Consider the following 27,224-nt stretch of genomic DNA (forward strand, 5'->3'; position numbering starts at 1 on the left):
TTCTAAGTTTCTATATACAATGTCATTGTTGAGGCTGCACTTGGAGTATCCTAGAGAGTTTTGGTCACACTATTGTCGGAAAGACATGGTCAGACTGGAAAGTGTGCAGAAATGATTTATGAGAAAGTTACCAGGACAAGAAAGCCTTATTTATGGAGAGAGATTGGCTAGGCTAGGTGTTTATTCCTTGGAACGTGGGAGAATGTGGGGCAACCTTATAGAAGAGTTTAAAACTATAAGAAGCAGAGATAAGGTGGATGGTAATGGTCTTTTCCCCAGGGTAGGGAGTCCAGTACTAGGGGCAGAAGTTTAAGGTGATAGAGGAAAGGTGTAAGAGGGCCCTGAGTGGAAACTTCTTCATGTTGTGGCTGGTGGGAGTATGCAACAAGCTGCCAGCGGAAGTGGTTGAGACAGGTACAATAGTAATCATTTAAGAAGCACTTGGATAGGTGCTTGCAGAGGTGGAGACTGGAGGGATATGGGCCAAATGCAGAAAATTTGGACAAGATGGGTTGGCATGGACTGGTGGGCCAAATGGCCTGTATCCCTACTGTATTGCTCTGTTACTCTAATTTTAATTTTGACTTCAGCCATTCTCAAGAATCCCTGGTTAGTTCTGAGCACTTTATAATATGCCTGGTGGATATATTAAAAAAAAGGCAGAGCCCAACTAATACCACGTCATAGATTGCAAGTTGGTGTGATCTGAGCTATCCGTGTGATTACAGAAAACATATTATCAAGATCAGAATGAAATGTGGCTTATCTACAGTAGCCACTGAATAACCGACAAATGAAAGGAAGCAGTAAGTGAATTTTAATTCTATTTCACTTTTTAAAAATTTAGTTTATGCAACCTTCTTCCAGAGAGTGTGAAGAAACTGGTGCCCAGTGAAACAAAATACTAGTTTCCAAAACTCCGAACAAGAAATCTCCAAGGTTATTGATTTACCAAGGGAACAAATAATACGGATTCGTGCGGAGCACAGCTGAAGTTGTATGTGCTGCTTTTTTAAGAAGATTACCTACTGCTTTCAGGTCAAAGTTTTTATTCTTTAACAGCCCAAGAAGAGCTAAGGGAATGAGAGTTTGGATCAAAGTTGTGTTTGGAACAAAGCCTGTGGGTGTATTAGGAAACGCGGGGGGAAGTTCAGCCCTCTTGTTTGGCTGAAAAATTAGATAGAAGGCTGTCCCCACACAATGGGACCAGAGAATAATGTGTCTAGGGTCTTATTAGCATTGTTTCTTGGTATTTATAGTTAGATGAGATGGATTAATGTGAGTGTTTCAAGTGTGCTTCCTAACAGGAAGCCAGGCGGATGAAGGTGAGTTGTGATGAAGGAATTGGGGGAGGAAGGAGGGGCGGTTTGCTGGTGGCTGTAAAGGGAGGGGCTGGTGAACAGCGAAGGGAAGGGTTGGTCAAAGGTAAACACCAGATGAATTGTTTCGTCCTGAATCGCCAAATGTTTGTACCTCTCAATAGATGCTGCCTGAGCTGCTGAGTTCCTCCAGCATTTTGTATGTGATGCCCGGTCAAAGGTGAGATGGGGGTGTGGAGGGAGGGGTGGGGGGTGGTGTCGCTTGCAGAGGGGTGGAAGGCTCACAAGACGAATCCCAGGAACAAAAGGTTTAATAGATGAATTGCCTTTGTTTCCAGGCCTGTACCCGATGGGCTTCAGGAGCAGGGAGTGGGATCCCATACCTAGCGGATATTGAAATGCCTAAAGCATGGATATGGAGAGGATGTTTCCTTTAGTAGGAGAGCCCAGGATCTGAGGACACAGCCTCAGAATAAAGTGACATCCCTTTAAAACTGAGATGAGGAGCGATTTCAGCCGGATGGTGGTTAATCTGTGAAAATTTTTCCACAGAGAGTTGTGTAGCCAAGTCAATAGTTATATTTAGGACAGAGATTAATAAGTTCTTTCAACATGTACAAACGAGCTGGAGGAACTCAGCAGGTCGGGCAGCATCTGTTGAAACTAGCAATCAACATTTCGGGCCTAGACCCTTCGTCGTTTCAACAGATGCTGCCCGACCTGCTGAGTTCCTCCAGCTTGTTTGTACGTGTTGATTTGACCACAACATCTGCAGTGTACTTTGTGCTTAATGGGTTCTTGATTGGTAAGAGGGTTAAAAGTTGCAGAGAGAATGTGGGAGGCCCAGGTTGGGGGTAAAATGTTGTGATTGATTGGCTGAGCAGAGTCCATGGCCATGTTGGGCTAATTCTGCTCCTATGTTTTGTGGTCAATGAGATCCCATCTGATCCTTGACAACTATCCACATCCTGGTTAGATATGAAACTCCTATAGATCTCTAATTTTGAATTTTGAAGCCTGGTTCTAAACTATGGCCTTGCATAGAAATGGTCCCTCTCCTCACTTTTAAAAGACAGATATTGCCAGAAATACCCAGCAGGGCAGTCAGCATCTGCGGGAAGTTGACCAGTCGTGTCTGAGACATTTCCTCAGAATTTTAAGGTGGTTGAAGGAAAGTAAAACAGTGTTATCAGAAGTAGATTTTATATTACACCGAGAGTGGTGTGTGTGTGCATGGAACATTCTGTCAAAGAAGGTGATGAGGCAGGTACATTAAAGATATCTAAGAGACTTTGATAGGCACGTGACAATTGAAAAATGGAGATTTATAGTGTAAATGAGCTTTTATTTGTCACATATACTTCGGAACACTGAAACATACCGTGAAGTGCATTGTTTGCAGTAAGAACCACCATTGTCCAGAGATGTGCTGGCAGCAGCCCACAAATGTCATCATTCTTCTGGCGCCAAAGTAGCACGCCCGCAACTTACTAATGTTAACCCGTGCGTTGTTTTCATGTGGGACAAAACCAGAGCACCTGGAGGAAATCCATGCGGTCTCAAAAAGACCGTGCAACCTCCTCGCAGACAGCAGTGGGAATTGAACCCAGGTTGGTGATATTGTATAGCATTACATTAAACACTACACTACCATGCCAACCGTGGGCAATGTGGGAGAGAAGATTTAGATTGATATTAGAGTAGGTTCTAAAGTCAGCGCAATAGGACTGGCCAAAGGGCCTGCATTGTGATGTAATGTTCTATGTTCTAAATAGTAAATGATCGAATCTCCAGCACTTGTAGACTGTCCTGATTTTCATTTTTTTATAGTCTCTGTCACCTTGGCCGGAAACTACCCACAGCAGGAATTGTTCCTAATAACAAGGTTAAAAACCTCAAGTGCTACTCGCCTGATCCCTTTAAGTTCCAGATTGCACAAACTACGATTGAACTACCCCTTCTTAAATGAGGCACTGCCTCAAGCAGACAACACCCTCATCGAGTGGTTAGTAAGCTGTAGGCAAGCTACGTTGGTGCCAGAAGCATGGGAGCGTGTTTGCGGGCTGCCCCCGGCACATCCTTAGTCTGTGCTGGTCGTTGATGCATTTCACTCTATGTTTCCGTGTACATGTGATGATGTAAAGTTAATCTTTATCCGGCCCACGGCACTTTCTCACTGCAGCCATTGGGCAGGAGGCACAGAAGCCTGAAGCCCCACAACACCAGGTTTAAGAACAGCTACTCCCCTTCAAACATTTGGTTGTGGAACCAATCGGCTCAACTCTAATCACCACTTTGATCGCTTTGCACTTTTTTCTGCTCTGCCTGAGTTCTTTCTTGAAAAGATTGTACGCTATTTATGTTTGATTTCTGGTTTTTTTGTGTGATGCTGTGTACTCATGAAGCCGTTGCGTTTCTGCATTGCGCCTCTGTGTGCATGTGCTCACGATAATAACCTTGACTTTACCTAAAATACATTTGCCGGAGGCTGTTCCCATTCCTTGGAGAAATGGATTCTATATTTCTTTACGAAGGAGCACCACAGTATCATGGCAGTTAGCACGACAGTTCAGGGCATCGGTGTTTGGATGTTCAATTCCAGTTCCACCTGTGAGGAATTTGCACGTTCTCCCTATGAGTGTGTGGGTTTCCTCCAGGTGCTCTGGTTCCCTCCCACAGTCCAATGGTGTACCCATTAGTAAGTTAACTGGTCATTGTAAATTGTCCGGTGATTAGGCTGTTGTTAAATTAAGTAGTGTGTCTCGTTGGGCTGGAGGGGTCTGTTCCGCATTCTATCTCCAGGTGAATAAATAAGGATATTTTGGCTCCTTGGTCCTATGCTGGCTTGCAAAGCAATCCATTCTCCCTGTATCCCACCTCCCGAGCCTCCTTCAACCCCACCCTCACAGACTTTACCACTCACCTCCGCTCTTGGGGAAACTTACAATGGCCCATTAACCCACCAACCTGCAGGAATGTTTTGGGACGTGGGAGGAAGAGGAGGAAACCCATCCGGTCAGTGTGAGAACGTACAACTTCCACGCTGACGGCTCCGAAGGCTGGGAATGGAACCCGTGACCCTGTGAGGCAGGCACTCTACCAGATGTTCCCCTGTCCCATTGCCCTGCTTTCTGAACCTTCCCCAATGGGCTGGAGAAGCTTGCGAGTTCTTGAGATCCCAAGGGCAACGCCATCTGGAGCTTGGCTCCTGGTAGGGTCACCCAAGGCAGTAAGGTCAATTGGGAGGTTCCAGTCTAAGAGCGATCCATCCTAGACCAAAATAATGGAGGCTGGTGGAAGACGGTGACACCTCACAAAGGCAGTGAAAGGTTCCCAATCATCTTGCCCTCCATGCCACCGGACCCTGACCACAGTCTGTCAAGGACTCCTGTGTTGGCTGCCTATGCATCAGCCTCCCCATCCTAAACAAAATTATGCCCAGGCATTCTCTATTAAGGGAGGAATTCCTTGGGAGAAATTGTACTCAAATGGAATAATCACCTTGTTATCGTTACTACTTTGTGAATAGACAAGTAAATACAGACGTAAAGGGGAAGTCAATTGTAAATAGAATGCAAATGTGGGAACAGGAAATAAACGTTTATTGCTTAGTATCATTTACTTATTTTTTCAGTGCATGAATCAGGATCCTGCCCAACACCGTGAACCAGGCATTGCAATCTGAAAGCAACACTTCTGGGAGCAAGAGGGGAGGACGTAGCGGAGTGTGGAAAGATTCCTCAGCGGTGGTCATGGCTTTCCCTGGGCTCTTGGCAGCTTTCCGACGGGAACTGCTGGTGTTGGCAGTGCTTGCACTCTTTCGGACTGCTGCTTCTGTTCAAGACTGCAGCCAGAATGTCGGGAACACCAGCAGCCTCCCGGAGGCGCAGTACGTCCACAGTCCGGAGGTCGAGGCAGGCGGGCTGTCGGTGCTCTACCGCATGGTGCATGGCTTTCTCGATATCGTTCAGCCCAACCCCTTCCCTACAGGTGAGATGGCGAGCCGGCCGGGTATTAAAGGGGAAGGCTGCAGAGTTGTGGGGTTAGTACAGCAGGGAAGCAGGCCATTTGGCCCGCATTAACTAGTATTCATCCAGTCTTCCGGTATATTGCTGTGTGTGTTCAGTGTCTGGGGATTCAAGGGCTCGTCCAGACACTTATTATTAAGTGCAGTAAGTGATTCTGCCTCCAACGCTCTCTCCAGAGGATATTTCAGGTACTCCACTCCCTAGGTGGCAAAGGTCCTCTTCTAATCCCGTGTCCTTTGGTCTTGTGTATCTCTGAGATACAAGAACCCGCACTGCCCGGTTACACCTATGTGTACAACTAAACTACTAACTGCACTTCTTTAAGGTGTGGGAGGAAACTGGAGCAGAGTAAACACATGCAGTCACGGAGAGAATTTAAAAAACTTCTTATAATCAGCAGCTGGAACTGAATCCTGGTGCAATGAAGCATTGTGCTGCCCTGAAATCTGGGGAGCCACTATTCCCCAATTTGGACAGTAGTTTCCTGCTGTCTCCCCGATCTAACTTCCTCTTCCTCGAACACCGTCTCAGATCGCAAGACCCTGCAGCGGATAGTGAGGCCAGCTGAGAAGATCATCGGGGTCTCTCTTCCCGCCATTCACACTACACGCTGCACCCACAAAGCTAACAGCATTGTGAAGGATCCCACGCACCCCCTCACACAAACTCTTCTCCCTCCTGCCATCTGGCAAAAGGTACCGAAGCACTTGGGCTCTCAAAACCAGACTGTTCAACAGTTTCTTCCCCCAAGCCATCAGACTCCTCAATACCCAGAGTCTAGACTGACATCTACATCATTTATTATTATATTGTAATTTGTCCTCTACTGTGCCTGTTGTCTTGTTTATTAATTATTGTACTGCCCTGCACTGTTTTGTGAACTTTATGTAGTCCTGTGAAGGTCTGTAGTCTAGTACAGTTTTTGTGTTGTTTTACATAGTCTAGTGTAGCCTTGTGTTGTTTCATGTAGCACCAGGATCCTGGAGGAACGTTCTTTAATTTTTACTGTGTACTGTACCAGCAGTTTATGTTTAAATGACAATAAAAAGCATCTTGGCTTCTCTCGGCCTCCACAAAAATCAGACTTAACCTCTCCAGTCACTCCTCGTAACTCAAGCACTTCATCCCAGGCAACGTCCTGGTGACGACAAAGTGAAAAAGCTGCAGCAACGCATGCAAATTGCTGGAGGCACTCAGCAGGTCAGGCAGCATCTGTGGAGGGGAATGAACAGCTGATGTTTCAGGCCCTTCCCTAAGGCCTGGCAACATCCTCGTAAATTTTCTCTGCAGTCTTTCGATCTTACTGGTATTCTCTTGTGAGAATGTGTTGGGAGGCAATTGGAATTTGTTTGAGGAAAGTGTGAGGTAACATGCTAGAGGAGGGCAGAGGAGGCTGCGCTGTGCTCCTCACTCTATCACTCCACCAAAGGATCACTGGGTCTGTGGGGTGCATCAGGTACCAATTAAACTTCAGTTTCAAGTCCACAGCAGCACTGCCCAAGCCAACTATTATCACCAAGATGGATAGCAGCACAGAGCACTTGATGGCACCACCACCTACAGATTCCCCTTCAAGTCACACACACCATCCTGACCAGGAAGTATAATTTATATTTCCTTCCATATGTAAAGGGGGCCATTCGGCCCATTAATTCTACACTTCAGACTTTTCAACTTCCCAAGCACCTTCTCCTTAGTAATGGCAACGACATTCACTTCTGCCCATGACACTCTCAAATTTCTGGCATTCTGCTAGCACCTTCCACAGCGAAGAGTAATGCAAAACATTTATTACATTCATCTTTCATTTCTTTGTCACCCATTGCCACCTCTCCAGTGTCATTTCCAGTAGTCTGGTATCCACTCTCATCTCACCTTTACTCTTTATATACCTGGGAGAGAGAAAAACCCTCTTTTGTATTATTGGCTAGCTTACCTTATTTAATTGTTTCTGTCTTTATGGGTTTTTTTGTCATTATCTCATTGTAACCTATTATAAGACCACAATACACAGGAGCAGAATTAGGCCATTCGGCCCTTCAAGTCTGCCCCACCATTCAGCATTGTATTATTATTGGTATTGTATTGGTATTGTTTCAACCCCATTCTCACAACTACTTTCTGTAATGCTCTTTCGAATTGATACAGCACACAGGCCATTCAGCCCATTGAGTCCATGCTGACCACATTGCTCATTCCAATTTCTTGCATTTGGCCTAGATCCCTCCAGGCACTTCCCCTTTGTACTTCTGAAATTGCACCTTCCTCTGACAGCTCATTCCATGTACTCCCCCTCTGTGGGGAAAAAGTTGTTCCTCGTGTCCCTAGTAAATCTTTCCCCTCTCACCCTAAACCTATGTCCTTTGCTTTGTATTCCCCTAACCCTGGGGGAAAAGATTGTTACCCATACCTCATCAGTGTAAACATCGCCATAAGGTCCCTCATTCTCCTCTGTTAAAAGGATTAAACTTCTCCCTATAACTCGGGCCCTCGTCTCCGGTTAACGTCGTGGTAAATCCTTTGTCTGTTCTTTCCTGTGTAACCGCACCTTCCCTACAAGAAAGTGACTGAAGCTGTACACGTTACTCGAGTGTAGCCTCACCACCGACTTCTGCCCTGGTTCCTATAGTCAATGCCCTGACTGACAAGGGGCAGCGTGCTAAATACCCTTCTCACCACTCTGTCTCCCCGTGACACCTGTGGATTTCGAGCATTGTGTAAACCATTGAATAAGGCTGCACCTGGACGGTGGCGCGTAAATTAAGAGCCCATGTTAGAGCGAATCGATAACCGGTTACTAAGAGTTGAAATGATATCAGAATCGGGTTGAATATCATTGGCCTATGTCGTGAAGTTTGTTAGCTTTGCGGCAGCGGCACGTTGCTATTCTTACCGTTATAATAGAGTAACATCTGTGCATTACAGTAAATAGGCATAATAGTTAACTTAGACAAGTAGTGCAAAATATATATATTTTTTTAATGTAGCAGGATAGTGTTCATGGGTTCAATGTCCACCCAGAGATCAGATGGTAAAGCTGTTCCTGAATCACTGAGTGTGTGCCTTCGGGCTCCTGTACCTCCTCCCTGACAGTAGCAATGAGAAGAGGGCACGTCCTGGGTGATGGGGGTCCTTACTGATGGACGCCACCTTGAAGATGTCCTGGATACTACGGAGGCTAGCGCCCGTGATGGAGCTGACCAATTTCAGTAGCCCCCTCCCTCAGGCCAGACGGTGATGCCGCCAGTTAAAATGCCCTCCGCCGTACATCTGTCGGAATTTGCGCGTACCAACTCCCCTCAAACTCTTGGTGAAGAATGGCCGCTGTTTTGCCTTCATGCACGGAAGGGACGGGACGGGCAGAGCGCCGCAGGGATGGGAACTTGTCACGCTGGTGTTCCCGATTTGCATCGGCCTGCTTTCCACGTACAGTACAGGTGACAAGCAAAAGTGGATCACTTGAGCGGGAACTGGTTCTTCTCCTTCTGCACCAGCTGGAGAAGAAGAAACAAATGTCGTTTCTTTATTTGCTTCGTTATTTGTGACTCAGGGGGTGGGGAGGAACTGTGCTGGAATGCCAGGCATGGCAAGGTTAAATTCCCTGTAATTAGTAAACTATAGCCCGAACTGTCCCCGCTCATTCGCTAATGCTAAACTTCGTATTTGCGTATTGCAGCTTCCGTCACGAGATGATCCCTATATTCCATTGTTAAATGAATCCGTTTACCTGATATCCTTTTCACAGGGAACACTAGCATTGTGAAGCAGAACGATTTCTCTGAGCAATGGTATTAACTACAAACGGTTCGTTGCACTGCTTTACAGCGACAATTCCTGTTTGTCTAAAACAATCTGTTTTGTCATAGTTTCCAGCTCAACGCCCTTCCGTCTCTCCACGTTCACCCTCTTCAAAGAAAATTAGGACCATAAGGCACAAGACCAAAATCAGGCCATTTGGCCCTTTTAATTCTTCTCTGTCATTGCATCCTGGCTGATTTATTTTCCCTCTCAACCCCATTCTCCTGCCTTCTACCCCTTAACCTTTGACACTTACTAATCAAGCACCTATCCTTCCCTTACTCCTGTGGTCCACTCTCCTCTCCTTTCAGATTCCTTCCTCTCCAGCCTTTCTACATTTCTCACATCCCCAACTTCACCCACCACCTTCCACCTGCCCTCCCCCTCCTTCTCTTTCCCCCACCTTTGTATTCTGTCATCTTCTCTCTTCCTTGTCTAAGAACCTGTCAACCACTTGAAATAATTTGGCCCCCACAGCCATCTGTAGCAATGAATTTCAAAGGTTCACCACCCTCTGGCTCACAAAATTCCTCTTGGAACGTCCTTGTATTCTGAGGCTCTGCCCTCCAATCCTGGACTTCTTCGCAATAGGAAACTTCCTCTCAATGTCCAATATCCGGACCTTTCAGTATTTGATAGGTTTCAATGAGATCCCACCCCCCCCCCCCATCCATTCTTCTAAACTCTAGCAAATACAGGTCCAGCTCCTCATATGTTAACCCTTTCATTCCTGGGATCATTCTCGTGAATCTCTGGACTTTCTCCAGTGCCAGCACATCCTTCCTTAGATTTGGGGCCCAGAACTACTCCCAGTACTCCAAGTCCTTTCTGACCAAAGCTCTATAGAGCCTCAGAGTTACATTCTTGCTTTCGTATTCCAGTCCACTTGAAGAGAGCGCAAACAGTGCATTTGCCTGCCTTGGAGTTGGAATGCAAGTCTGGCTGAGTTTATTCTCATGCACAAAGTACGGTGAGGTACGGGTAGAATTGAACAGTTGCAGCAACATCATGGGCACCACACAGGTGATGATTTATAGCAGAAAGTGAAAGAAAAAAGTCTGTGCAAAACACGCATTTAGTGTAAACAATGGTCCACGGCTGGACAAGAGTTGCTCCTTGGTGTTAGTAGCTGAGGTAGGGTTAGTGAAGGGGTCGGCAACCTTTACCACTGAAAGAGCCATTTGGACCCATTACCCACAGAAAAGAAAACACTGGGAGCCACAAAACCCGTTTGACATTTAAAATGAAATAACGCTGCATACAACTTTTTTTTTGCCTTTATGCTATGTATAAACAAACTACAATGTGTTGCATTTATGAAATCGATGAACTCCTGCAGAGAAAACGAAATTACATTTCTACATGCAACAAAAACATTTTGAACTCCAAAAAAAAGACGTTGGGTTGAAGGTTACTTTTAAGTAAAATACTCAATGTCTATTTGAATCCTTCTTGTATTTATGAAAAACGCCAAACTTAAATTGTCCGCCAGCAGCAAACCAAAAGTAACATCAGCCAGCTGTCAACCTGAAAAATAAAAGGACTATTTCACTGAACAATGAAAAAATATGAATATACGTAAAGTAATAGGCAATTAAAATATTTATCATACTTGGTTAATGGGATTTCTACTCCTGGACCTCAGCGCACAGCGTCTGCACATCGGGGCTATATGATGTCACCTTCATCTTTACACAGGATCACAAGCTGTCATCTGTGAGGCGTGCGCGATGTTTGTTTTTATTAAAGTTCATGTTGGAGAACACCTGCTCACATACATATGTGGATCCAAAGATCAACAGGACTCCAAGCGCATACTTTTTAATGTTTACATAAATGTCGGGGATAGCATTCCATGTTTCGAACACAAGTTTGTCCGGTTTGGGGAGATTTTCAATATCACTCCATTTGTGATTCTGAGCAAGAATGGCCTTCTGACGGGCAATATCTTCAAGGTCTGCTGTCAAGCGTCTAAACTTGGACACCCATATGTCTTTGTCGGCTATGTCAGCCAGTTCCATCTCAAGATCAGGTTGACTCACACCTGCCAATGCAGTCGTATTCAGTAGGGATGGATCGATGCTTAGGGGAGTGACCGGGAAGGATAATGTGTTTTTTTCCTCTCTGAACTCACATAAGCATTTCCCAAATGATGTTTGCAGAATGTAAATACTCCGAATTTATCATGTTGTGAGCTTGTTTGAACTCTCTCAAATTGGGGAAGTGAGACAATGTGCCTTTCTGTAAATCTCTTGCAAGCACTGTCAACTTGCGCTCGAATGCCAAAACATCCTCCAACATGTGCAGGGCTGTGCGTCCTTTCCCCTGAAGAGCTGTGTTCAGCGTGTTCAGGTGCGCTGTCATGTCTACCATGAAGTGTAGCTTTTCCAGCCACTCTGGCTGTTCCAGCTCAGGAAAGGTGAGCCCTTTGCTGCCCAGGAAAGTTTTCATTTCTTCCAGACACGCGACAAAGCGTTTCAGCACCTCCCCTCTGGACAGCCATCGGACTTTGTTGTGCAGCATGAGATCAGAATATGCGCTTTCCAGCTCATCCAGTAACAAACGGAATTGACGGTGATTTAAAACTTTTTGCCATTATTTTATTGACAATCTGAATGACAACATCCATTACTTCTGTGCATTCCGGAGGAAATGTTTGAGCGCACAGCGCCTCTTGGTGCAAGATGCAGTGAAAAGTCAGCAGCTTTCTGTCCAGCAACTTCTGCAGTAAAGCCACAAATCCCTTGTGCGCTCCTGTCATACTTGGTGCCCCATCAGTAGCTACTGACACCAGGTGGGTGGTCTTTATTCCTTTGGCTCTTAAACAATTCAAGACAGCCTCACAGATGTCCTCCCCCCGTTTTTGGCCTTTTAGAGATATCAACTCAATCATTTCTTCCTGTGACCCGGCAGAGTTTACGTATCGGCAGAACAGCGCTATTTGTTCAATATCACCTTTGTCTTTAGACTCGTCACAGGCAATCGAGTAGGCCACAGCTGAATTGATGTCTTTAATTTGCTGTCTTGTGATGTCTTCTGCCATTTTTATGGTTCTGTCTTTGACAGTCTTTGCAGAGAGGGGTATATCCCTGATTTTCTGCACAATTTCACTCTTGTTTTTAAAGTCCGTGAATAAATGTTCTGAAATCTTAATGAAAGATTCTTTTATATATTCACCATCTGTAAACTGCTTCCCATGCCTGACTATTTCAACAAATAGTTGAAATAGTTGAGCGGCAACAAAACTAGCATATGTAGTTGATTTTCCAGACTTCATCCACTTCTTGAAATGATTTTTGCTCAGATCAACCTTCCGCATCAGTTCCGAAATGGCTTTTTTTCTCTCATCTCCATCCAGATATTTTTGAGCAAAGGCTGCGTGTTTATTTATTTTCATCATTTATTTTCCAAAGCCACAGGAAGCCGCAGCATAGAGATGAAAGATTTGCATGCGGCTCCGGAGCCGCGGGTTGCCGACCCCTGCTCTACACTGTCAAGAGTATTGCCATTAATGCTATATTCTGCCATCATATTTGACCTACCAAAATGAACCACCTCACACTTATCTGAGTTGAACTCCATCTACCACTTTTCAGCCCAGTTTTGCATCCTATCAATGTCCCTCTGTAACCTCTGACAGTCCTCTACACTATCCACAACACCCCCAACCTTCGTGTCATCAGCAAACCTACTAACCCATCCCTCCACTTCCTCATCCAGGTCATTTATAAAAATCACAAAGAGTAAGGGTCCCAGAACAGATCCCTGAGGCACTCTACTGGTGACCAACCTCAATGCAGAATATGACCCATCTACAACCACTCTTTGCCTCCTGTGGGCAAGCCAGTTCTGGATCCACAAAGCAATGTCCCCTTGGATCCCATGCCTCCTTACTTTCTCAATAAGCCTTGCATAGAGTACCTTATCAAATGCTTTACTAAAACCCATATACACTACATCTACGGCTCTACCTTCATCAATGTCTTTAGTCACATTCTCAAAAACTTCAATCAGGCTTGTAAGGCACGACCTGCCCTTGACAAAGCCATGCTGACTATTCCTAATCATATTATGCCTCTCCAAATGTTCATAAATCCTGCCTCTCAGGATCTTCTCCATCAACTTACCAACCACCGGAGTAAGACTCATTGGTCTATAATTTCCTGGGTTATCCCTATTCCCTTTCTTGAATAAAGGAACAACATCCACAACCCTCCAATCCTTAGGAACCTTTCCCATCCCCATTGATGATGCAAAGATCATCGCCAGAGTCTCAGCAATCTCCTCCCTCACCTCCCACAGTCTGGGGTACATCCTATCCAATCCCAGTGACTTATCCAACTTGACGCTTTCTAAAAGCTCCAGCACATCCTCTTCTTTAATATCTACATGCTCAAGCTTTTCAGTCTGCAGCAAGTCATCCCTACAATCGCCAAGATCATTTTCCATAGTGAATACTGAAGCAAAGTATTCATTAAGTACCTCTGCCATCTCCTCCAGTTCCATACACACTTTTCACTGTCACACTTGATTAGCCCTATTCTCTCACATCTTATCCTCTTGCTCTTCATATTCTTGTAGAATGCCTTGGGGTTTTCCTTAATCCTGCCCGCCAAGGCCTTCTCATGGCCCCTTCTGGCTCTCCTAATTTCATTCTTAAACTCCTTCCTGCTAGCCTTATAATCTTCTAGATCTCTAACATTACCTAGTTTTTTGAACCTTTTGTAAGCTCTTCCTTTCTTCTTGACTAGATTTACAAAAGCCTTTGTACACCATGGTTCCTGTACCATACCATCCTTTCCCTGTCTCATTGGAACATACCCACTCAGAACCCCACACAAATATCCACTGAACATTTGCTATGTTTCTTCTGTATGTTTCCCTGAGAGCATCTGTTTCCAATTTATGCTTCCAAGTTCCTGAATGATAGCCTCATATTTCCCCTTACTCCAATGAAATGTTTCCCTAACTTTTCTGTTCCTATGCCTCTCCAGTGCTATGGAGACTGAATTGTGATCTCTATCTCCAAAATGCTCTCCCACTGAGAGACCTGACACCTGACCAGGTTCATTTCCCAAAACCAGATTAAGTACAGTACAGCCTCTCCTCTTGTAGGCTTATCTACTTACTGTGTCAAGAAACCTTCCTAAACACACCTAACAAACTCCACCCCATCTAAACCCCTCACTCTAGGGAGATGCCAATTAATATTTGGGAAATTAAAATCTCCCACCATCACAACCCTGTTATTATTACCCCTTTCCAGAATCTATCTCATCTGCTCCTCGATATCCCTGTTACTATTGGGTGGTCTATAAAAAAACACCCAGTAGAGTTATTGATCCCTTCCTATTCCTAACTTCTACCCACAGAGACTCCATAGACAACCCCTCCATGAATTCCTCCTTTTTTGCAGCCATGACACTATCTTGGATCAACAGTGCTACACCCCCATCTCTTTTGCCTCCCTGCCTGTCCTTTCTGAAACATCTGAAGCCTGACACTTGAAGTAGCCATTCCTGCCCCTGAGCCATTCAAGTCTCTGTAACGGTCATAGTCATACAACATCATATCTCCAAGTACTGATCCACGCTCTATGCTCATCCACTTTGTTCATAATACTAATTGATTAAAATAGACACATCTCAAACCATCGGTCTGAACACATCCCTTCTCTATCATCTGCCTATCCTCCCTTTCGCACTGCCTCCAAGCTTTCTCTATTTGTGAGCCAACCTCCCTTTCCTCCATCACTTCAGTTCGGTTCCCACCCCCCAGCGATTCTAGTTTAAACTCTCCCGAGTAGCCTTAGCAAACCTCCCTGCCAGGATATTGGTCCCCCTCGGATTCAAGTGCAACCCGTCCCAATGATCCAGAAATCTGAATCCCTGCCCCCTGCTCCAATCCCTCAGCCACACATTTATCCTCCACCTCATTCTATTCCTATTCTCACTGTCCTGAGATTACTACCTTTGCGGTCCTGCTTTCCTAACTCCTCTAGTCTGTTTTCAGGACCTTCTCCCTTTTCCTACCTATGTCTTTGGTACCAAAATGTACCATGACCTCTGGCTGTTCTCCTTCCTACTTCAAGATATCGTGGACATGATCAGAAACATCCTGGACCCGGGCACTTGGGAGGCAAACTACCATCTGTGTTTTTTTCCTGCATCCACAGAATCGCCTGTCTGACCCCCTAACTATAGAGTCCCCCATCACTGCTGCCATTCTCTTCCTTTCCCTACCCTTCTGAGCCACAGGATCAGACTGTGAAGCAGACTCGATGGGCCAAATGGCCTAATTCTACCCCTGTACCTTGTGGCCTGATATATAATGAAATGTGTTGGTTTTTTTTAGCAGCAGTGCGGGCAATACACAAGATGTACTATAAATCACAATAAGAAATATATATTAGAACATTAAATATGTATTGTAAGAAGAGCAGAACAATAGTGAAATAATGCTCATGGATTCATTGACCATTAGGAAACCTAATGGCAGAAGAAAAAATTCTGGTGCAAGGTGTTGAGTTGTGTCTGCAGGTTCATAAAATTTGTATAATATATTTTAATTTTAATTGCATAGTATTTGATTTGCATAAAATTTGTAAATATAGTAAAATGCTTGCAAACACGTGCTTGTAAGACATATCATTCCAGTAGCCCATCAGAAAATCATCAATGTTTCCTTCTAGAATCACCAAAATAGACAACAGCATAGTCCTTGTATTCCATCTTCCGCGTTACCACTCATCTTTCCGAAGCACTTCAGTACAAACGTAATGAGCCAAAGTGCCTGTTCCTGCACTCTACTGTGCTACGGCTTATCACCTGGAAGCTTCTTTGCATCCACTTCTGTACTCACAGATGCATCTGGTTTAGTGGTTTGAACAATTATGACTTTTGTTGACACAGCTGCTGCAGTCTCTCGCTAAAGTCGAGTTCACCTTCATAAGCGCTAGTACATGCGTTAGGGCGCCATGGTTGGCGTGACCCTATTGCAGCTCACTGAATGATAGAGTTTGGAGATCAATTCCCCTGTAAGAAAGCTTGTACGTTCCTTCTCGTGAGCGTGTGGGTTTCCTCCGTGTGCTCAGGTTTCCTCCCACGGTACAAAGACCTGCTGGTTAGTAGGGTCATTGTAAATTGTCCTATGATTTGGCTTGGGTTGCTGGGTGAATTGGAAGGGCCGATTCCACACTGTGTCTCTAAATAAATAAATGAGATGCCTGTTGTGACTGAGAGACACTGAAACTGGTGGATACAGAAGTCTTTGTTCAGCAAAACAAGCTGGCATCATACTGGAGACACTCTTGAAAGAAGAGGCTGCCTAATCCAATGTTATATGACATTTTTCAATCCTAAATATCAAAGGTAACACAGGACAATTCTGTAGTTACAAAGTATCCACAAACTTCCTTTGAACTGTATATCATTTTCAAACACTTAGATCTTCAGACAGCCAAAATGATTGCTAATCACCATTGTCTCTGAGCCACATTCATGTCAATGAGTGTTTCCCGGTTTGCAATCGACCCCATTCTGCAGGTTCAAGAACACCATTGTTCTGAGATGCATATTAAACTCAATCTACAATCCACATTCAGATCTGAAGACTAACTGCTATTGAAATTAATATTTGCTATATTCCTTAACTCTAGAGTACGCCCTAACACCTGTAAGTAAAACAGCATCACATAATCAGCATTCACAAGAAATTAAATGAAGGTTTTACACAACCTTTGCTAGAAAAATCTCAATTGGAACAAAAGCAAATAATGCAGTGTCTGCAGAAATGTTTAGATGGGTAAAGTGAATGGACAAGGGTCTGGCAGATGGAGTACAACATTGGTAAAGGTGAGGTAGACCACTTTGGAAGGGACAATGGAAGATCAGATCATGTTTTTATGAGGAAGATTGCAGCAAGCTGTTTTGCGAGGCTTCACCTTGAGTACTGTATGAGTCCTCACTTGAGGATTGATGTATTGGCTTCAGAGCCGTTGCAGAAGGGATCCACGAGTCAATTCTGGAGTTGACGGCATTACCCTATGTGGAGTGATTGAGTCGCCTGGGATAATACTTGCTGAAATCCAGAAGGATCTCAGAAACATAAAATAATAAGTGATAGAGAAGATAGAGACAGGAAAATTGATCCACTTCCTAGAACTAGGGATCATAGAACTGGGGGGATAGATTTAGGAAGGAGATAGAGAGAATCTGAAAGTAGTAGAATTCTCTGTCCAGGGAAGAATAGAAACTACTTCAATAAATATATTATTGGGGCTATTGTACAGGATTGAATGATGCTCCAGATAGTTGTGAACTTGGTCAGCTCCATCATGGGCACTGGCCTCCATAGCACCCAGGGCACCTTCAAGGAGTGATGCCTTAAAAGGCAGCGTCCATCATTAAGGACCCATATCAAGCAGGAGATGCCCTCATCTCATTGCCACCATCAGGGAAGAGGTATAGGAACCTGAAGACACACACTCAGTGATTCAGGAACTGCTTCTTCCCCTCTTCCATCCAATTTCTGAATGGACATTGAACCCATGAACACTACCTCACTAATTTTAATGTCTTCTTCTTTGGCTGTCCATTGATTTTTGATGATGACTGAAGCCTGGGCAAGGTTGTATGGACGACTGGCAGTTGCCCATGCTGCAAGTCTCCCCTCTCCATGCCACTGATGTTGTTCAAGGGAAGGGCATTAGGACGCATACAACTTGGCACTGGTTTGTCACAGAGCAATGTGTGGTTAAGTGCCTTGCTCAACGACACAACTCGTTGTCTCAGCTGAGGCTCGAACTAGCGACCTTCTGATCACTAGACCGACGCCTTATTCACTGGGCCACGTGCCAATTTTAATGTAGTACTTACTTAATTAACTATTTTAATATATACACAGTCCTTTTTATCACGTATTGCATTTTACTGCTGCTGCTTAACCCATTTCATGACTTGTGCTGGTGATACCAAACCTGATTCTGATTTTAATATATTTAAGACACAGTTAGATATATTTTTGACTAACAGTGGAATTAAGGATTATTGAATTGAATTGATCTTATTTCTTACGTCTTTCACATACATGAGGAGTAAAAATCTTTGTGCTACATCTCCGTCTGAATGTATGTACAACAGAACAGTTAATATAGTGTAGAAATACAATTGTATCAGCATGAATTAATCAGTCTGGCCTGGTGGAAGAAGCTGTCCCGGAGCCTGTTGGTCCTGGCTTTAATGCTGCGGTACCGTTTCCTGGATGGTAGCAAATGGAATAGTTTGTGGTTGGGGAATCTCAGGTCCCCAATGATCCTTCGGGCCCTTTTTATGCACCTGTCTCTGTAAATGAATAGCAGGAAGTTCACATCTACAGATGCGCTGGGCTGTCCGCACCACTCTCTGCAGAGCCCTGTGATTGAGGGAAGTACAGTTCCCCTACCAGGCAGTGATACAGCCAGTCAGGATGCTCTCAATTGTGCCCTGGAGAAAGTCCTTTGGATTTGGGGATTCATGCCAAACTTCTTCAACCATCTGAGGTGAAAGAGGTGCTGTTGTGCCTTTTTCACCACACAGCTGGTGTGTACAGACCACATGAGGTCCTTGGTGATGTGGATGCCGAGGAATTTAAAGCTGTTTACCCTCTCAACCCCAGATCCATTGATGTCAATAGGGGTGAGCCCGTCTCCATTCCTCCTGTAGTCCACAACCAGCTCCTTTGTTTTTTGCGACATTGAGGGAGAGGTTGTTTTCTTGACACCATTGTGTCAGGGTGATGACATCTTCCCTGTAGGCCATCCCATTATTATTTGAGATGAGGCCAATCAACATAGTATCATCTACATTAGTGAAAAGGCAGGTGAAAGGAGTGGAGATCACAGACAGATCAGTCATAATCTCACAGAGTGGCGGAGCAGGCTCGATGGGACTGAACGCCAACTCCTGCTCCTGTTTTATCGCAGAATGATCCAGGTCATCATAGTGTTGTGAAACTACAGTGATCTGTGCTTTATTGTTGAACTGCAGGGATTTGTGTCTTGCTAGCTGGTTCAAGAACACAATGTTCGAAGGGAAGTAGCTGTTCCTGAACTTGTGTGCAAGGTGAATGCTGATATATTAAAGCACACTGTCTTTGTTTTTGTAGATATTGCCAAATCACTCATGGACAACAACGAAGCAATCCAAAACAGCTACATGAAGGTAAGAGTGATAACTTAATCTTATTAGGTTTTTCAATAGTTCAATTTATCAGAGAATGTGATTCAATGAATCTCTAAGTCTCCTGACTCAAGGACTTGCATAGAGAGAGGGGGAGGGAGAGATGTCACTAACTCGAACCTCGTATATCTTTGGGATGCAGGGGGAGACCTACTCAGCAACTCCCTTACAGAGTGGCAGAACTGAACCCAGGTCTCTGGTCGCTGAAAAGCATCACACACTCCAATACCGAGCCACCCCAACAATGGCACTGTCGAGTTGACGTAACAGTCTAATTGAGCCAGAACCAAACTATCCTAGTCCACTGTGGACTGATGACGCACAGAGAGAGCTGCTACCCGACATCAGCCACAGGCTGTCTGTGAGGAGTCTGCATGACCTCTCCAGGAGCTCCAGTCCCCTCTCAACGACATGCAGTCAGCTTGGTTAATTGGCCTCCCTAAATTATTCCTGGTCTGAAGTTAGAAGGTAAATAATGAGATTAGAACATACAGCACAGTGCAGGCCCTTTGGCCCATCATGCTGTGCTGATCTTTTTACCTACTTTAAGATCAACCTAACCCTTCCCTCCTATATAGCCCTCCACTGCTCTTTCACCCATGTCCCTATCTAACAGTCTCTTAAATCTGCCGAACGTATTTGCTTCTACCACCATTCCTGCATTGACAGTTTATTCCCCTCCACAGATGCTGCCTGACCTGCTGAGATCCTCCAGCATTTTGTGTGTGTTGCAATCAATCAATCTTTCACTGGTACAAACACTCAGCTCTGAAGCTGGTGACTGTGGTGACTCAGCTCTGAAGCTGGTTTTGGGTGAGATGGCTGTCCTCGTTCCTCAAGTCACTGGAGGATTGTGAACTTCCCCTAAGCGCCCCGACTGTATCTGCGTCTACCACCAACCCTGGCAGCACATGCCATGCAGCCACCACCCTCAGTGTAAAGAACTTTACTCTGACATCTGCCCCCCACCCCCACAAACGTTCCTCCGATCACATTAAAATTATGCCCTCTCGTATTTGCCATTTCTGTCCTGGGAAAATAGGTGCTGGATGTCCACTCGATCTCTGCTTCTTATCACTTTGTACATCAAGTCAAGAAACGTGGAGACAATAAAACTTTGTGTGCCAGATTTGTGTGAAGACTGGCTATCAGTTAATGTGGTCTTTGTGGGTCAAAGGCACTGATTCTGTGCTAAATCTCTGTCTGGCCCTGTGATCCTGTCACCTCCCACCTAGCTTCCAGCACACTGTATTCTGCCACCGTCTCCCAGTCACCTTCTCCCCATTCCTTTCTCCATCCCGGAGGTACTGCAGAGGCCCTGTTCAGCCCAGAGCCGAATGCTGACAGCTCATTTTAAAGAGCAAACACGAGGAAATCTGCAGATCCAGCTCTGTATCACTTTCGCCAATCACCTTTCCAGCTCTTGGCTTCATCCCACCCCCTCCGGTCTTCTCCTATCATTTCGCATTTCCCCCTCCCCCCACTACTTTCAAATCTCTTACTATCTCTCCTTTCGGTTTGTCCTGACGAAGGGTCTCGGCCCGAAATGTCGACAGTGCTTCTCCTTATAGATGCGGCCTGGCCTGCTGTGTTCTACCAGCATTTTGTGTGTGTTGTAGCTCATTTTAAACTCTGCTAGCAGAATTTGCCTGATGGATTTCAGAGGAGAGTTTACACCAGCCTATCCGGAATCACTCACTCAGAAAAGTGAAATATTTAGTGGGTGTACTTGAGGCAGAGGTTGATAGATTCTCGATTAGTCGGGGCATGAAGGGACACGGGGAGGGGAAGGAGATTGGAGCTGGGAGAGAAAATGGATCAGCCGTGACAAAATGGCTGAACAAACTAGATGGGGCAAATGGCCTAATTCTGCTCCCTTCTCTTATGGTCTTATGAAATGTTCCTTCTCAGGGAACATCTTAGTTCAAAGTACATTTATTACTGAAATAAGTAAGCCTTGAGATGCGTCTCCTAACAGGCAGCTACGGAACACAGAAACCCAAAATAAAACCCCAGTCAATCTCCTCAGCACCTTCTCCAAAAGCAACATATCCTTGTGTTGGTTATTTCTCTCAAAATTGGCCCTATTTTCTGTCATATTCCACTGCAAGATGAATACTTATCAATCATACACAGACTTCCAAATTGCCTTTAGGAAAACCAATGAACTCAAAGCCATGTAGGATTTGAATGACATCACAACCTTCGGAGCCATTGTTAGCACAGCTTTTCGTCCTGCAACTCTTGATTAGTGTTAACATGATAGAGAAGAGACATCACCACAAGCGTGACTTCCCGATGGCCAAACATTTTGATTCTGATTGCCATTTGGACGTGTTGTTCCATGGCCCCCTCTTGTGCCAAGATGAGGCCACCTCAGAGTGGAGGAGCAATACCTTGTATTCCATCTGGGTACCCTCCGGTCTGATAGCAGGAATATCAATTTCTCCTTCCAGTAAGAACATTTCCTCTTCTCCCCACAGCTCCCCCCAGCTCTTCCTCTAATCCCCACTCTAACCCCTCACTTCTTCTCACCTGCCCATCGCTTCATCCTGGTTGCCCTCCTCCTTCCCCTTCTCCCGTTGCCCACTTCTTTACTCTTCAGCCCTTGACCTTTCCCACCCACCTGGCTTCACCTTTCACCTTCCATGTTGCCTCCTATCCCTTCGCCTCACCCCAAACTTTTTATTTCGGATCTCTTCCCCCTTCCTTTCCAGTCCAGAAGGAGAGTCTGTTTACTCTTTTCCATAGATGCTGCCTGACCTGCTGAGTTCCTCCAGCATTTTGGTGTGCGTGGCAAAGAAAAAGCAGTGATGTGTCAGAGTTAGAGAGCATGCAACACACCCTTAGCTCAACTGTTCCGTGTCAATCAGCAATCTTCCTGAGTCAGCCCATTGAATTGAACTTAATCCCTAATGCCCCAAACCTCTCCTATCCAAGTACCCGCTCAGATGTCTTCTTAACTGTTGTAATTGTACCCACCTCTACATCTTCCAGCCTCCCCTCTGTGGACTCTACCCTTCTTGCTGCCTCAGTAAAACAGTAGGATTAATTTTAATTTACTGTAGAATTGCGTTCAGCAAATTGAAACTGTCTTTGGTAATCTTGCTGCCTCAGCCAACTAACTTCAGGAGAGCAAAGAACCCCCACCCTCCACCCCAGGGTTGAAAATCAAAGTACTGCAGAAGCTCGAAATCTGAAATAAAATGGAGAACGCTAGAAATACTTGTCAGCCTGGGCAGCAGCTGTGGAGAGAAGAGAAGTATTTGGGTTGACGATCCTTCACCAGATGATCACCGAGTTTGCCCATGATTCTCCCTTTGAGCTGGCCTTGGTAAATGGTAATCAATTTTTTATGTATGGGAGTTAAAGAGGGAAGTTTCACACAGTTTTTTTCCATACATCAAGGTACTGTAAAAGATTCAAAGTACACTTATTATCAAAGTATCTATGTAGTATACAACCCTGAAATTCATCCTCCACACTGACGGTCACGAAACAAGAACAACCAGGAAATCAACACCTTTAAAGGAAAACATCAAACATCAAAATCCCCTCCCCCCAGAGCACAAAATTGCATAGACAACCCAAAAATAAGAACGAACGAAATTTTATTGATAGTATTATCTCTATTATCTCTAACACTGAAACTTCTTTACCTTCTGTTCTTTCTTTAATTTCCCAGTTTAGTTATTTTTCAGGATATAAGCTGAACTTACATAATAGTGAGCTATTTCCTTTAAATGACCTAATGTCATCAAATGCCAAATTTCCATTCCAAGTTGTTACAAGTCAACTTACATATCTAGGTGTAACAATTACTAAAAACTTCAAGAATTTATTTAAAGAAAACTTAAACCCCGTATTGAATTATGTGAAAAAGACGCTTTCTAAATGGTCTCCTCTTTCTTTATCCCTAATTGGCCGAATTAATTCGATTAAAATGAAGATTCTTCCTAAATTTTTATATCTTTTTCAGGCTTTACCTATTTTTATTCCCAAGACCTACTCAGCTTCAATTTTAATATCTTATATTTGGAATAATAAACAAGCTTGTTTAAGTAAAGTTTACCTACAAAGAAATAAAGAGATGGGTGGATTAGCCTTACCCAATTTTAGGTTTTACTATTGGGCTGTCAATATAAGGAATGTTACTTTTTGGTCCTATTATATTTATCGTAAAGATTGCCCATCATGGGTCTCCTTAGGAGTTAATTCTGTAAAAAATTCCTCTATTGTCTCCCTTCTTGGATCATACTCTTTTTCAGCAAATAAAACAACAGATGATATAATTGTTAAGCAAAGTTTAAGGATATGGTCTCAATTTAGAAAATTTTTTGGTTTAGCGAATTTTTCATTATCATCTCCCATTCTCCCTAATTTTTTTTATCCCTTCTATGATTGACAAAGTCTTTAAAGATTGGGATGAACTAGGTATTAAGTGTTTTTGGGACCTATTTATCTCAGGGTCTCTTGCTTCATTTGACCAATTGTCAACTAAATTTGCACTGCCAAAAACACAGATACCTTCAAATTAAAGATTTCTTACGTTTCCAATTAACTACTTTTCCTATAGGTCCTGGTAAAAATTTACTGGACAATCTTTTAAATTTAAAACCTTTTGCTAATGGCTCTATTACCGGTATCTATAACTTTTTGATTGATTCTAAACAAGACTTTTTAGATAAAATAAAAAAAGCTTGGGAGAATGACCTAAATTGTCAGATTTCTGATGAAAGATGGAATAAAATTCTTAAACAGGTTAATAAATCATTTTTCTGTGCTTGTCACTCTCTTCTACAATTTAAAGTGGTTCATGGAGCTTACATTTCTAAACAGAAGCTGTTCAGTTTTTATCTGAACATTTCTCCACTTTGTAATAAATGCAAATCTGCTGATGCCTCTTTAATTCATATATTTTGGTTTTGTCCTAAAATTGAAAAGTTTTGGTGGTAAGTATTCCATACCTTCTCACAACTTTTTAGGGTCCAATTTGACCCAAGTCCCCTTACCGCCTTGTTTGGTATTATTGCAAATGAAGATATAACTTTAGATACTCCTAACCTACAGGTTTTAGTTTTTACCTCTCTTTTAGCAAGGAGAGCAATCTTGCTTAAATGGAAGGAGTCTACCCCTCCTACACATCTTCAATGGCTACGTGATATTATATCTTATTTAAATTTAGAGAAGATCCGGTGCTCAGTCTTAAATTCAAAACAATCTTTTAATGATATCTGGGGACCTTTCCTAAATTACTTTTCCAATTTATAAAGTTTAACTGTGCACAGACTTTTATGTATATTTCTATCTTCTCTTCTTAAGCGAATATGTTTTTTTTCCTAATTATCCATCAGCTTTTTTCTTTGGTAGTTGGTAGGGGGTTGTCTTTTTTTATATAAAAAATTTCTTTTATGATGTCTGACCTATCTTTAAATTTTTGATTACGGACTGGTATACCTTTATGTGATATGCTATAACGTTTTGATCAATTTTATTACAATATATGAATATACATACTTCATGTTGAGACGTGTCTATGTGTTGCACTCTGTAAATCTTGTTTTTTCTTCTGAATAAAAATACTGAAAAAGAAAAAAATAAGAACGAACAAAAACACAGACTATAGAACACAAAATCAAAAGAAATATTTCAGTACACGATTGGATGCGGACTAGGCAATCAGGAGGGATGGACTACGGTAGTATAAATACCACTGGTCTAGATGTGCCCAGGCATCATCCCTGATGAAGATGGCAGAGTCTGTCATCGAAACGTCAGTTATAATTAATGCCTGTACCTGGCTGGAAGCCGCGAAGAGATTATTTATCATATATGCTGGGAAATCACTAGATCTTTTCTCATATTTCCCTGCAGTTTGGCTCAGTGTTCATTGTCTGCAGGCCATCCTGATTCAAAAATCACACACAAGTAGTAACAAAAAGAGAGCAACTAGGACTAAAACTAGAACACATCACAAACCTGAATCAGAGTCCAAATCAACAATTCGTGTTGATTAAACCTCACTCTGGCACTGTCTGCTGACAGCATTGTGGGAGAGGGAGATCGTGATCACTCAAATGCAAGAACCTTCCCTTGGGAGCACCAAACGAGAGACAGCAAGAGACCGTCACACGCAGACACCTTCTCCGGGAGCGACAAACAAGAGGGGTGGGGGGGGGGGTGGGGAGAGAGAGGGAAATCGGTCAAACAGAAACGCCTTCTCTAGGAGCAGTGAGTGAGAGGCTGTAAACTTTGCTCTTCCTCCAAACCCAGCTCGAGTATTTTCAATCTTCCTCAACAAGATTGATGACAGAAAACCACTTCCCTCTCTTTTGTGGCCCACTGTCTTGTCTTCTTCTTCAGCTCTCACCTCTCCCCTCTTCTTTCTTCATCTCTCCTTCCCCCTCAACTACCAGTTTTACTCCTTCGCCTCTCCTCACCACCTTATCCTCACTCCTGCCCCCTACCTTTCCAGTCCTGATGGAGTGTCTCAGCCTGCAACACCAGCTGTTTAATCCCTTTGTAGATGCTGCCTGACCTGGTGAGTTCCTTTAGAATTTCCAGCATCTGCAGAATCGCCTGTTAATGGAACACTGAAGATAATATGCAGTTACAATCTGCAGTGCCATCAAACGAATCAAGTGGAAGGGTTATGATAAGTAAGAATGGGAGATGAGGAGTCCATCTTTATTGTCTTATAACAGTGGGATAGAACCTCCCTTGAGCCTGGTGGTACAGGCCTTCACGCCTCTGTATCTGCTCTCCGATCGGAGACGAGAGAGAGTGCCCAGGGTGAGTGGGTTCTTTGATTATTTTCACTCCTTTACTTTTTTTTAAATTTTATTTTTATTTGGATAAGGTATTCCCAAGTATTACATAATTTTTTTTTACAAATAAAGCCTTTTCCATTTGTAACCCCCGGGTCACCTCAGGCTCGCTCAGCTCGTTCTCGTCTAGGGGGAGCAGCCTTCGGCCCCGCCAAACTGGGTAATCAGCTGGTGTGGATGCTGTGTGATGTCCCCGCCTCGCCCAAAAACAGACAGTACACCATAAGCGATTAAATGAGTACAATTTATAAAGGTTACTATAACTAAGTGATTAATAACGATACAGTATATATGAAGAGAAAAAATAAAGACAAGGCGCCAAACTTATCAAAGTCCAAACCACTTAGTGCACAACCGTTGGAGCTCAATTACTGAAGTCTTCTGGCCACCATTCAATCCCTGGTCACCATTCGACTCGCAGCTCAGGACCCTCTGAGTGGTCAACCAAGCACATCTAACTTCATCCCCCCTCCTCGGAGTACCTCCTGGCCTCGGACTCCCGCTTGGGGCCCATTCCTCGCCCAGCTTACAGCATTGCATCCTCTCTCTCGACCCCCTCGCACCGATCTGCCCAAAAGCCCGTCAACAAAAGCTTACAGACTCAGAAGAAAGAACATTAATCCCCATTTGGTTTACAAAGGAATACAATTCTCGTTATCAGTAAATTTTAACCCAAACAAGCTTCCAGCGCTCTCTCGCAACAAAGGAGCTTTCCTGCTTTTAACAAAACAAAGAAGCCCTTTTGATTACATACACAGTAACAAAGAAAAAGAAGAAACCCCCTTTACACATTTTTTATATATGTATAAATCTATATATATTTATACAATCACAAGTACACACTGAGATGATATTAAAAGAAAAATAATTAGGCACTTAAATAGATATTTATGTGCAATTGTAATTCCACACTGTTAAACTAAATAATATTAATTGTTGTTAAAAAAATTAGTAATAATAGTGGTTGAATAATAATTTCCATGTATTTCTTCTTGTCTATTTCTTTCTTGTCCAAAATAATGTGTGTAACCCTAT

At 43.7% G+C, this 27,224-nt stretch overlaps 1 protein-coding gene across 4 annotated transcripts in view; it reads left to right on the top strand.

Moving 5' to 3' along the window:
* Positions 1-726: 726 nt before the first annotated feature.
* LOC132379346 (prominin-1-A-like) overlaps positions 727-27,224 on the top strand; it is a 95,774-nt gene continuing 69,276 nt past the window's right edge. Inside the window, exons 1-4 of one of the 4 annotated variants that reach the window (XM_059947079.1) lie at positions 765-806; positions 1,484-1,539; positions 4,954-5,309; positions 19,289-19,344. In XM_059947079.1, the coding sequence (XP_059803062.1) occupies positions 5,072-5,309; positions 19,289-19,344 (294 nt within the window). In that variant the 5' untranslated portion in view covers positions 765-806; positions 1,484-1,539; positions 4,954-5,071. Of the gene's footprint in view, positions 807-969; positions 1,039-1,320; positions 1,540-4,953; positions 5,310-19,288; positions 19,345-27,224 lie in introns of those variants that run through there. The other 3 variants (XM_059947077.1, XM_059947080.1, XM_059947078.1) reach the window with 3 other exon arrangements.

The sequence above is a fragment of the Hypanus sabinus genome, chromosome 22, assembly GCF_030144855.1.
Source record: "Hypanus sabinus isolate sHypSab1 chromosome 22, sHypSab1.hap1, whole genome shotgun sequence".
Lineage (NCBI taxonomy): Eukaryota > Metazoa > Chordata > Chondrichthyes > Myliobatiformes > Dasyatidae > Hypanus > Hypanus sabinus.